Source organism: Podarcis vaucheri, assembly GCF_965113315.1.
Source record: "Podarcis vaucheri genome assembly, chromosome: 12".
In the NCBI taxonomy this organism is placed as follows: Eukaryota; Metazoa; Chordata; class Lepidosauria; order Squamata; family Lacertidae; genus Podarcis; species Podarcis vaucheri.
Genome location: NC_138750.1, coordinates 53,453,612 through 53,466,589, shown reverse-complemented (window position 1 = coordinate 53,466,589; position 12,978 = coordinate 53,453,612). Strand labels below are relative to the sequence as shown.

The window sequence follows — 12,978 nt, the reverse complement described above, 5'->3', positions numbered from 1 at the left end:
TTGAATTGCAGCTGGAAATGAGCAGGAGATTATGCAAAGCTTGACTAATGTGCTCTTCAAAGAGGGCTCCATCTGTGGAAGCCCAAAAAGGGCATCTCGTTTTGCCCCAGCTGTAGTTTCTGAACGCTTTTCAAAGGCAGGCTCTTGAAGAAGAGTGCTTTGCAGTAATTTCTAGTGCAGTATGGCAAGGTAGTGACGTGGATGAAAGAAAAGGGCAAAATCTCCACTGGGACCATGCAAACCTTTGGGTGCATGAAAAGTAGCTTTTTGGATCCCTGCCCAGGTTGATTAAAATAGCTGCTTCTCCCTTAGGGTATGCTTTCAACTGTGCTTCTGTCACTGCAGCTTAATTCTTTTGGGACCCTGAAGAAGCGAAACTTCCATTTAGAGCATGAAAGTAAGAACTGGTTCACACAACTGTTTTGCTTGAACCAGGGCCCTTCTTATTTCCATCCCATTTTATACTATGCACTTGGCAAATGGGTTGTCTTAAGCATTTCTCATGAGTACATATTTTGCATGCCTGACTATTATGCTTTAGGCGACAGCAGTGCCAAATGGTGGCGTATTGTAGCAGGTGGCATCTCAGGGACTGGTTTGCTGTGGGCCCAGTGCAATCCAAGTTGAGGGAGAAAAAAGTTAGTCAGCTGCAAGAGAGGTTGTAGGAACTGCAAGAGAGGTTGTAGTTGCTTGATGCCAACTTACCTGGGAGTCAGTCCCAATGAACTAAATTGGGCTTATGTCTAATTGACTTATGTATAGGATTGTGCTATAGGTATGGCTTCTCTTGAGCTATAAACACTAGATAGCAGCAACTGTTTGAACATGTTGCTATGGATCTACTACTCATAACCCCTTTTTCTCCTTCTCCTATAGGCGGAAGGTTATGTAATTGGCAGTTGCATCAAACACATCCCCATTGCAGGTAGAGATATTACATATTTCATTCAACAGCTCCTAAGGGAGAGGGAGGTGGGAATTCCACCCGAACAATCATTGGAGACAGCTAAAGCCATAAAGGTAAACACTTTTGTGAAACTAACCAGCCTGTCCAGAAATAGATTGCCAGTGAATCATTGAAATATAACAACTTTGTTATTCCCCCTGCCCCATCTTTTCTCAGTTGTTTATTACTAGTGGCTGTGTTCTGTGATTGTTGCAGCACAGCGGTGCCATGCATAGACAGCTAGTTAGAGTTTTTGGGACCTGGGGAAAGGAAGTAAGAAGGATAATCTCCTGTAATCTTGCACATACTCTTGTCCCTTTGTGTCCTATAAAGGAGGGGGTTGATGGGGAAAATAAGTTGTGAAAGGGAAACTAGGGCAGCGGTGACTGAGAAAGCAAGAAGAGGTGAAACTCAAAACTGGTGCAGAGTCGAGACTTTTATTAAACTAATTTCAAAAGCCCCAAACTTTTTATTTGGCAATCATTTCTTCCTCTGAGGCAATGGTTCTATATGTTCTGTTTCAACAAGGTGTCCTCAGAGTTCTGGTCCTCTTCCTCCTTATAACAGAAAGGGATAGATGGTGCTTATTGACAACCAGAGCAAAGCCAGCCAGCTAGATCTGTCCCGCTTGCCAGGCATAGGGAAGGGCATCAACTTCAGTGGCATAAGCCCCTTGGCTATCCAATCACATGAGATGATTGCAGGCATGCCTGCAAGCAATTTGTGTGAGCTATGTTTTTCTCTGCATTGGCTATGCATGGGAATTGCTTCTGGCCATAATTGCCTGCAGGAGCTAATGTTCCTGGCGACATAGAAAGATCATATTTTGAGTAAACAGGCAGTCTGATATGCTGCAGTTCCACTTTTTTTACTTGTGCTTATTATGGGTGTCAAGGGGTTGAGACCCTGAATTTTGGTTCAGATGGCAAACCCTCCCACTGGTGTTTCCCATATAGCTGTGTTGCAAGGGATATTCTCTCTCTTCGACTACAGATCAGCCAGAGGAGAGTGCTTCTTTACAAGCACAGAGTGCCATTTGCTCACAAGCAGTTGATTGTAGCATTTTTAAGACAGATTCCTACTGATTTGGATGCTGCTGTGTCTCTTCTCAATTGCATGCCTAAGGCCACAGATGTACACTTAATTGGGAATGAGACCTTATTGCATTCAGATGGCCTATCCCTTTAATTCAATAAAATAATTGTGTTTCTTCATCTTTGTATTTCTTCATAGGAAAAGTACTGTTATATTTGTCCAGACATAGTGAAAGAATTTGCCAAGTATGATACAGATCCACGCAAGTGGATAAAGCAATATACAGGCATCAATTCAATCAACAAAAATAAATTTATCATAGATGTTGGTTATGAAAGGTTTCTTGGGCCAGAAATCTTCTTTCATCCAGAGGTAAGAGTCTGCTGTAGTAGTGCATGTTGTTGGCATCCATCTTTCTCGAGAGACAATGGAGTGTGCCTCAGGGGGTGAAGACAGGCCAAAGTGGCACTGGAGTGAGCTCTCTGGGACACAAGCCAGGGCAGAGTGTATGGAGGTCCTGGGCTGCCCAGATGACAAGACCCTCCTCTCAGAGAAAGCAATGCCTTTGGCACCATCTTGACTGCAGGAGTTGCTGGAAGGAGGCGTACAAGGCACCATCCAAGCACCTTAGGGACTCCACTCCGGATTTGTGTAGGATTAACTCCTTATCCTTTTCTTCTCCTGAAGATACCCTGCAAGGCATAAGAGGTTATGATCAGAGCTTTCCTTCTCCTAGATGGGCTCCCTTCCCAGGTTGACGAGCCCCATCTACCCCTCACTTCCCTCTATAGTATGTGCAGAAACCTGCCTTCTCGACTGTTAGACCCACTATTGGTCTTGTCTGCTCAATCCACCGGTGTGTCTCTTTGCATGCAGGGGAGGCCCCTGACTCACTGGGGGTTTGAGACCCATCAGCTACCCTCACCTGGTTTAACCGGCCAGGTGGACAGGCTACCCCAGAAGGAGCATGATGTACCCCCCGCCAGAGGTACTGCCCCTCCTCTAACACTCTATACAACAACAACAATAATATTAAAAGTAATAATTGTCCTAGTCATATTAGGAAGGAATGTAATGGCACTTCTTGTGAGAGAGCACCACCTTGTGGCTGAATCATAGTAAGATGCATTAGAATTAAATGTACACACACAACTGTTATTAACAGTTCTCTTTGCTTTCTAGTTTAGGGGAACTTACCATGTAACACTGGTAACACGAGGGAGTTAGCCCTTAATCTCCTGCAGTCTCTATACTGAGAACAACTAGGAATGGGTATTAAGTGTTGTATAAGCCATGGAAGAAGCACTTCTTCCATGATATGATATTAACATATTATGTTAACTTATAACTGTTGCAGATTAGTTTGTGGTGGCTGCACTGATGCCAATGTATTACAGAAGTTACTTGTCGCTCCCCTGTGTTATTACAAAATTGTTTTTGTACTGAGTTGTTGTTTTTTAAAGCGTTCCTGCTTTCTTTGTTGAAAGCTGCTTTGAGCATGATTTTTTCATGTGTGGAAAACGACATACAAACAAAGTGAATGAAAATGAAAAAAAAGAAAGAAAGTTAACACCCACTGATTATCTGTGGGACAAACTGGTGGTAGACAAATGGTATTAATTACTGCTGTGGCCGCACGTGTGAGGTTTAAGCAGTAAGGAGGTGCTATTGCCAATGTCAATTTTGTCTTTTGGGTGGATCTGATGAAGTAGGCTGTTGTCTGCAAAAGGACCTTGTCAGTCTTCATTGCGGCACAGCACTCTGAGATGTTTCTTGTTGCAACGGGCTAACATAGTCCTCTAAACTATGTCTCTTTAGCCTTTTCACCGCAGCCTTGCTTGTGTGTGCATATAATGAACCCATCACCCGTGTTTCTACTTACATTTCTTTTAGTTTGCCAATCCAGACTTTATGGAATCCATTTCAAATGTTGTTGATGACGTTGTACAGAACTGCCCCATTGATGTTCGACGCCCTTTATATAAGGTACAGTTTGGGGGTGTGTGTCTTTTTTGGGGGAGGGGGTAACTTAATGCATGTTCATTTGGTCTTCCAGATATTGTTGGACGGCATCAGCCCCATCCAGTATGGCCAGTGGTCATCAATGATGGGAGGGAACTCTAATCCAGCACCATCTGGAGGACCACGCTTGAGCCACCTCTGACACAGATTCAGAGGAGCCTCTGTAAAGCGTATTATGTGTACAAATCCCAGAACGAATGAACAAAAAGTGAAAGCAGTTAGTTTTATAAGTGACAGAAGCCCTTAATCCTTTAATATCTAAGAGCAGTGGTCATGTCTTGCTGGTGTGATAGATTGGCAGTACAAGTAATATTAACCAACTGCAATCCCTAGAAGTTGATTGTGTTATTATTGTTTATTACGTTCGTATACCACTCATCATCTAAAGATCACATGGCGGGAGAAATCATCTCGCACATCCTGACTTATTCCAAAGGTGATAACCATAGTTTTCTGTTTGGACAAAACAGAAAATTATGGTTCCATGGAGAACTCACTCTGTTGATGTGCCCTGCAGGAAGAGGAGAGCAGGGAATGCATATTTGGGCTTATTAAGCTGCAACCATCCAAATGCAGCCAGGGGTGGGAATTGGGGAAAACTTGAACTTTGAGAGGCACTTCCTGCATTTATTTCCCTTAAAAATAGGTAAGAACGTTGGTGAAAAGTTCCTGAAGGTTTGTGTAGACATAAAGTGAGAATGAGTGCTTTTGATAGGTTCGACTTCCACAGGCTGGTTCTCAAGCTATTCATTAGCATGATAATACTAGATGAGACTCTTTTTTATATATATAGTCATCTCACTTTCATCAGAATGTCCTTAGTGTGGCAAGATCTGGCATTTGCCATGTAAATATACCTTTCGAGAAACTTAGTAAATAGCAGACACTTCAGACATACACTGTCTGTGGAGATTCTGCTTCAGTAACGACTGCAGATGGATCCCTCTCCCCTCCATGAATTTTTCTGCAATAGGTTTTGAAAGCCACCTAATCTGGTAGCTAGCTTTTGTTTGTGAATTCTCTCCTGTACCTAACCCCACTGATGTTTGTGAATTGTATAAGCTAATTATGTGTTGGTTGAAGATGCAGCCCTTAGCTTGTCTGGCTATTCATGCATTAATGATGCCAGTTTCTGGGTATTATTTGGCTACTTCCCTAGATGTGTCTAAAGAATTGAAGGAAAATAAGCTGGGAGGCAACCCTGAGAGAAAAGAACTGAAGGAAAATGGGAGCCTTATTGTCATGTGGATTCTCTGAGAAGAAATTGATTGTTAGCACTCTGGTAATAACAAAGAGTGCTGCTCCTTCCCTGCTGGCTCCTTCCTTTTTGTATTTCTAGGGTATGTTAGTAATTTAAATGCTAAACACTGTATTTGGGAGTCCCACTGCACTCTCCATAGCAGGGAGCCTAGCTGAAGTCTGCTTTTATTAATTTCTGTCTTTCCGTTGGTTTCTCTTTCTTAAATCTTTTCCAACTGGGATTAAATTACTTAGATCTTCCCCGGAGTGCTCCATATTTTTCCCTGTTATGCTGCTTTCTGAGCATCAGTCAATGTTCTCTTACACTCAGCTGACAAAATTGTGCTCTTTTCAACATGGCTGGCCATGTGAGGCAGTAATCAAAGATGATCACCTGCATTCTGCATCTCAAGAGTGTTCCAGCTCTCCCCAGTTGTACAGGGTTCTAATCACCCTCATTTTGGGTACTTTCTTATCTTTTAAAAATAAAATTAAAATTGCACAATTTAAATAGTATTTTATTTTGGAATTGTAGTTGATTGTAATAGAACAAGGGAGGTTGAACATTAAAGGAAACATATGGATGAAAATCAATTGTTTCTTTCTAAAAAAAGAAATTTAAGTGATCAGATACTATTATAGTTGGTGACTGATGCAATTTTGAAACACACCATGGGTGTAACCATGCTCTGTAACCTTGCACTGCTTGAAATACAGCAGATGGGACATGTGCGATGGGCCTGCTCAGCGGTGGTGTCTGGGTTTTTTTGTTAAAAGATCAGCAATTTTCACCTTTGAGTTCCTTAAAAGCTCTCAAGTGGATGCCATTTGGATGCAGTGATTTTTCAAATTCCAGTTTGTCAGTAAGGCCTAGAACTTTGTCTCTTGTCATAACCGTTTGCCTCAGTTCCTCAGATTTCCTTCCTGAGAAAGTTAGTTCAGGCACAGGGATATGTCATACATCTTCCACTGTGAAGACAGATTGGAAGAATTCAGCTTCTCTGCAATCTCCTTTTCCTCCTTTTGCACACTTTTGATTCCCTTTTTGTCCAAAAGTCCAGCCACCTCCCTAGCAGAATTCAAGCTTCTCATAATATATTAAAACATTTTGTTAGTGGTGGCCCTTATTTTTTTCGTGGTGCGCTCTTCTAATTTAAATGCCTTATTGTTTGCTTCCTTTTCTTTTGCCAGAGTTTTATGTTCCTTTTTGTTCGGAAGATAGAAGCCTTTTTTCCTCAACTAGCTTTCTTCACTCTGCCCATTAGCCATGCTGGCATCCTCTTGCTCTCAGTGGTACCTTTCTTGAGCTGCAGTATGCATTCTAGCTGAGCTTCTGTTGTTGTTGTTTTGACACTCACTCACCCAACACCATTCTGGAGAGATTTGATCTTATTCCCATTCTTTTTGCCAACTTCCCTTTTTTACCAAGCTCCTCTGTTTTGGGAAGTTTTCCTTTTCTGAAGTCCAAATGTGATGGAAATCAATATATTTGACTTAAATAGCTCTATTGGCTTGCTGGACAAAAGGCAGTCTGCTAGGGCTGGGTGATACCTGGTTTTCAACATTACGATATATCACCAGCTAAATATCACAATGGGGACGTGGGTGGCGCTGTGGGTTAAACCACAGAGCCTAGGACTTGCCGATCAGAAGGTTGCGGTTCGCATCCCCACGACGGGGTGAGCTCCCGTTTCTTGGTCCCTGCTCCTGCCAACCTAGCTGTTCGAAAGCGCATCAAAGTGCAAGTAGATAAATAGGTACCGCTCCAGTAGGAAGGTAAATGGCGTTTCCGTGCGCTGCTCTGGTTCGCCAGAAGCGGCTTAGTCATGCTGGCCACATGACCCCGGAAGCTGTCTGCAGACAAACGCCGGCTCCCTCGGCCAGTAAAGCAAGATGAGCGCCGTAACCCCAGAGTCGGTCACGACTGGACCTAATGGTCCCTTTACCTTTAAATATCACAATATCAATATTGTGATACATATCTGTGGCAGCGGAGGGCCTTGCTGAGTCTCCCAGTGGCAACATAGGGTCCCGCCATACCTCCCCGCAGCAGTGGAGGGTGTGCTGCGCTTCCCCACAGCAGCCGAGGACCTTGATGAGGCTCCCTGCAGCGATGGAAGGCCTTAAGATGCAAGGAAGTAGTAGATTTAATAAAAACTTTAAATAAACTTCCATATAATATATTTAATATGTTTAATATATTTTCAACTAATTTTAAGAGTTGTTTAAGTGATTTACTAGTCACTGGTATATTGCCTTATTGAAACACTTACCATGATGCTATTTCAGTACATACTGTCTGCAGGATAAAAACAAAGGTCCTAAACTGTGAAGGCTGATTAAAGAAATGCCTTCAAACCATTAAGGCTGTTTAAAGATGTTAGCTTAAAAACTGACCGTGATAGATAGGTGGCACTGTCTGATCAACATGACTCACCTGGCTGTACTGCCTAATAATGAAATATGGTATTTCTTTTGACTACAACTGGTGCTCTTTTTCAAAAGCTGCCCTTAGTTCATGGTAGGACTATACTTACTTGAATGTTATTGTGCAGCACAGTGAAAACTGCAGAATATAGATTGCAGCATGCAAGGTGCTGAAATGATGGCAGGGTAGCTCAACTTCTTTTGCTGATAAGAAAATGGGTCAGCACAAGGGGGAGAGTGAGGAATAATGACGATTCGGGTGCAGACAGACTCTCATCATTAGGTCACAATACATATACATTCTGTACTTTTTAGAGCACTTAAAAAAAATGCCACTAAGACTCATGGCACTCAAAAGTCAGGGTTTGTCCGAGAAGATACAGGCTGTTGCTATGGGAGACCCAAGTGCCTTCCTTTCTCCCCCAGTCATATGTATTTTAAGAATAAGGAAAACATGCAGAAGATACAATATTTGAAGATACACAAACAATAAAGTGTTGGAAGAACTGGGCATGGAGGAAGAGGTTAATTTCCTTAATAATAATAATAATAATAATAATAATAATAATAATAATAATTTATTGATGCCCTGCCCATCTGGCTAGGTTCCCCCAGCCACTCTCTGTGGCTTCCAACCGAATATTAAAAACAATACAGCATCAAACATTAAAAACCTCCCTAAACAGGGCCGCCTTCAGTTGTCTTTTAAAAGTAAAATAGTTGTTTATTGCCTTGACATCTGCTGGGAGGGCGTTCCACGGGGCAGGTGCCACTACCGAGAAGGCCCTCTGCCTGGTTCCCTGTAACCTCACTTCTCGCAGCGAGGAAACTGCCAGAAGGCCCTCAGCGCTGGACCTCAGTGTCTGAGCTGGACGATGGGGGTGGAGATGTTCCTTCAGGTATACAGGACGGAGGCTGTTCATGAGCGCAAATCACCCCATGTATGAGATAAGCCAACAGGAGGCAGTAATGGCCACCAACTTGGATGGCTTTTTAAAAAGGATTAGAACAATTACTTGAGGGCAATTCTGTCAATGACTACAAGCCGTGATAGAGGCTATGCTCTGCCTCCAGGGAACTTGAAGGTGGAATGCTTTTCTATGCCAGTTGCTGGAAACTTCAGGCTTTTAGTTGACCTTGCATGTGTTTCTGTGTCTATTGAGGCAGGGCAGGTCTGTCTTAGGTCTTTAAGGATTGCAATCCCTTTCCTCGTATTTATTTTCAAAGTCTCTCTGTGTTGTTAAGGCTAAGGGTAGATTTACATAACCCCAAAACAGCCTTGAGCGTGTTGTAAACTTGCAGCATTTTATAGTTGATAGCTTGGTAAGCTGGTTGTCTGCTTATGGCTACACAGTGGCTTATGGCCACTGGCATGACCAGTTTTCCAAATGACCAAATGTAACCTGGCTTTAGCATATGTGTGCCCTGTTCTTCCTCCAGTGGCCTTGGACATGGCGCTTTATCTCAGAATTGCCATGTGCTTAGTGCTGCTCCTGGGTCATATAGCCTAAAGGGCAAAAACTGTTCCATTTCTTTGCCCTATAGAATGTGGTTCTTTCAGGAGGATCCACAATGTTCAGGGATTTTGGGCGCCGGCTGCAGAGAGACTTGAAGAGGGTCGTAGATGCTCGACTGAAAACCAGTGAAGAGCTCAGTGGTGGTCGGATAAAGGTAAACGGGTTTTACTGTCTATTAAATGCCTGAACGAGCAAAGCAAGTGCACATGTAGCTCTGTTAATGAGGCCTTTAAATCAGATGACATTTTTACTAGTGTACTAAAAGCATCTAGTGAAGCCAAAGCCCAGACCTGAGATGCTGCAGCAAAGGGGAAATGGCTTTAACTGGCTCTAGCACTTGAGGAGGTGATGTGATGAGCACTGCTTCTGACTGTTTCTGGATTTTTCCCAATCCAAAGGAATCACAGCATTCAGAAGATCTCTAGAATTTTTTTTCTTTTCTTTTCTTTTCTGGAAACATTTTTATTGTTTGAACAACAAAAACAGAATAACATGATAAATACAATAATACAAAGAAATACAGAAATAGTCCCCATATCCAATAACTAATAGTCCACTTATCCTCACGGGTCTCTCCACAGTGTGCCATGGGTGACCAAAACAAGTGCTATATTCGAAGAATTTCAAGCCTGCTGCAAAAAGCCATACCAATTACCTGTAAAGTCATCCTCCTTAGTGTTTGCACTTTGTTAATTTCTCTAAGAAATCAACATGCCTCATATAACTACACCATTCCATTATACTTCCTCCCTTATACCACCAATTATTCTCCATCACCAGGATAAACATAATTTTTTTTTAATATGGAGGATCTTGTTTCTGACCATCATATATATTCAGCAGTGCCAGATATAGCTTTGCTTCTTTGCCCCCCCCCAAGCATTTTAGCTCATTCCTCCAATATCTGTTCTCTAGAGTTTCCATTTTGCCACAACTGCAAGGTGTTGCTGGTTCATAACTGAACTAGGTCTCTTCAGCAGTTGGAGGTGCTGATATGAAAATTTAGACCTGCAAAATGGAACCACAGTGTAGAAATGATAGAAGCAGGGATATACTTCTGCATTTCCTTGTCCATTTCCCTCTGGACTGTAGATGACAATGCTGTGATTCTAGCATCCTTTTGCAAGAAGGTGGGATGCATGGGTGGGGAGCTGAGAATGTGTTTTGAGGTGCTTGGATCTGGCATGTGCCAACTATGCAGGAGAGGAGGTAGAAACTGTTTGAAGCAGTGGGGACTTGCAACAGGTGTGGGACCCAGACAGGGCAAGCGGCATGAATGCTGGATAAGTAATCTGTTCCAGCCTCAGTACATCTGTTTGTCTCTGCATAGCTGGACATTCAGAATTCTCCTTCCCTTCTCTCATAGCAACTATCTGGGATCAAGGTACAGTTGCTGCTCTGACCAGGTTCAGTTAATCAAGGTCATGCTGTGTTTTGATGATACTGAACTGCTGGTTGTGTTTGCTTTTTCAGCCCAAACCTGTTGAAGTTCAAGTGATAAGTCACCCTATGCAGCGCTATGCAGTCTGGTTTGGAGGATCAATGCTTGCATCAACAGTATGTCTCTTATGAAAACACTTTGTTATAGAATAACATTACTGGAAAATAATTGGAGGCCATCTCCTCCAATCCCATGCACGGTGGCATAATTCTCCTTAGATAAAGGAGAATTATTAGAAGATTAGCTTTCGTTTGGTGTTCTTTCCATTGCTGGGTATTGTTTTATTTTGCATTATCATATGGAGCTCTACTGTCTTCTGTTTCAGGGGTAGCCAACATGCTTTCCTCCAGATGTTGTTTGACTTCAAGTCCCATCAGCTCTAGCCAGCATGACCAATAGTCAAGGGTTGTGGGAGTTTTACTCCAAAAATGTCGGGAGGGCACCACTTTTTATTTTCTGTTTCGTTCAATTTTGCAGGACAGATCTGAAATTTTACATTCATATTTACTCATTATGGCATAATTTGTGGTGAATTGTAGGAAGGTATGCCTTGATCTCTCTTGAATTGTATTGTATTGTTAAGTAATGTGGGCTGTTGAGGGTAGCAATGCATTTTGGAGTGTTTGTGTATATGTATGCCTGAAACCAAGACAATTGGCCACTGTTGTTTCCGAAGTCCAATCTCTCTGCTACTATCACTGTTTCCAATCCAACATCCAAGAGGGGAATTAGAGTACAGTGGAACCTTGGTTGTTGAACGTAACCCATTCCGGAAGAGGTTTGACTTCCGAAATGTTCGACAACCGAGATACAATGGGCGGTCAGCAATTTCAATGGAGAAAGGTGCCTCAGAAGCTGTTCAACTTCCAAGGCACGTTTGGAATTGGAAGCATTCACTTCTGAGTTTTTGGCGTTCAGGTTCTGAACCATCCAGCTTCTGAGATGCTCCAAAAGCGAGGTTCCACTGTACATTGATTGATCTTATTTTGCACTTACCACACTTGTTTCATACTTGCTTTGTATGCTTTGTTATTAATCTTGGTTTGTTTGCTTCTCCGCATGCACCTCGCTTTCTCTGTTTGTTTTCTCAGTCAGAGTTCTTTGAAGTATGTCACACCAAGAAAGATTATGAGGAATACGGTCCTGGTATTTGCCGCCACAATCCTGTCTTTGGAGTTATGTCTTAATTCTCGTCGTATGGTGGTGCCTGCTCTTGTGTCTAATGGAGATCCTTTTGCTGGCGAGGAGAAGAAAGCACTTTGTGTAAATATCAGAACACAAGTGTGGATGTTCGCTTGCCTTGGGGAGGAAGACTTCAGTCCTACCGTGTGCAGTGGAATCATGCATTGCAATGAAATGGACAACCCAGAACCTTTTGAACAAAAGTCACACGTATGCTGACGATTTGAGACTCTCCTCAGCATTAGCTTCTAGACGTACGGGGCAGCTCCTGTTTGGAAGATGGCGGAAACAGGAATTGCAGGGATAAACAGAGGCCAAGGAAAAAAAAAAAAAAAAGCCAAAATTGCTTTAAAACTTCTGGAACAGGGAAGAGTGCTCAAAAGTTTCCTGCATTGATCTCAGCCCTGCAGCCCAATATGTAAGGAGGAGATTTTATGCTTGAAAATTACCCCTTCAATTTCAGTGGGTCCTCTTGAGAATTCATGGTCTTCCCTGAACAGATGAGATTGTAAAATGGGGCCTTAGTTTGTAGAAAAATTAAAAGTACTGTAACCTTGCAATACAAATGTTTTATTTTGGAGAATTTTGTATTTTACGACAATTATCGGGTGGGTTTTCTGAGTGAGCACAAAGAGCTAGCGATGCATGAGGATTGTGGGAATGATGCCACTTTCTGGTTGAGGCATAGAGTGGAATGCCTTGGTGAAGCTAGAAGGTAACCCAGTGAGGCTCTCTCTGAGTATGTAAGTGTGTTTTTGAAAATGGTACTGCTTTTTATGTGAGTGAGATGAATTTTTAAGCCTCCGAAAGTAATGTATGACATTTATTACTGCTATTTATTGAATTCGTGTTTTCTTTTTTTTAATTTGGGGACTAGTGAGTAGTAGTTGGCTACTGATCAAATAAAAGCTGTGAACATGTTCACACAGATAACTGTTCTCGTGGTTAAATTGCTTCCTGCTGAAGGTTCCGTTTCTGGGAAATTCCACATTTGCTCAAGAATGGGCTAGTTTGTCCCTATACGTTTGGGAAAGAGCATGCCCGGGGGTCACAGATATAAGCTTTATGACTATAAATAGATCAGTCCTACTGATAATCTCTCGTGTACCAACAGTAGCAGTAGAAGAATGTAGAAGATTTGGTTTGTTGGTGCTGCTATATTAAAGTAA

The 12,978-nt window shown here is 42.4% G+C and overlaps 1 protein-coding gene across 2 annotated transcripts in view; it reads left to right on the top strand.

Moving 5' to 3' along the window:
* The window catches only part of ACTR3B (actin related protein 3B), a 36,060-nt gene extending 23,318 nt beyond the window's left edge, over nucleotides 1-12,742 (top strand). Inside the window, exons 7-12 of one of the 2 annotated variants that reach the window (XM_082192541.1) lie at nucleotides 877-1,020; nucleotides 2,180-2,353; nucleotides 3,875-3,967; nucleotides 9,215-9,340; nucleotides 10,660-10,743; nucleotides 11,723-12,742. In XM_082192541.1, the coding sequence (XP_082048667.1) occupies nucleotides 877-1,020; nucleotides 2,180-2,353; nucleotides 3,875-3,967; nucleotides 9,215-9,340; nucleotides 10,660-10,743; nucleotides 11,723-12,028 (927 nt within the window). In that variant the 3' untranslated portion in view covers nucleotides 12,029-12,742. Of the gene's footprint in view, nucleotides 1-876; nucleotides 1,021-2,179; nucleotides 2,354-3,874; nucleotides 3,968-9,214; nucleotides 9,341-10,659; nucleotides 10,744-11,718 lie in introns of both variants that reach the window. The other variant, XM_082192540.1, reaches the window with a different exon arrangement.
* Nucleotides 12,743-12,978: the final 236 nt, after the last annotated feature.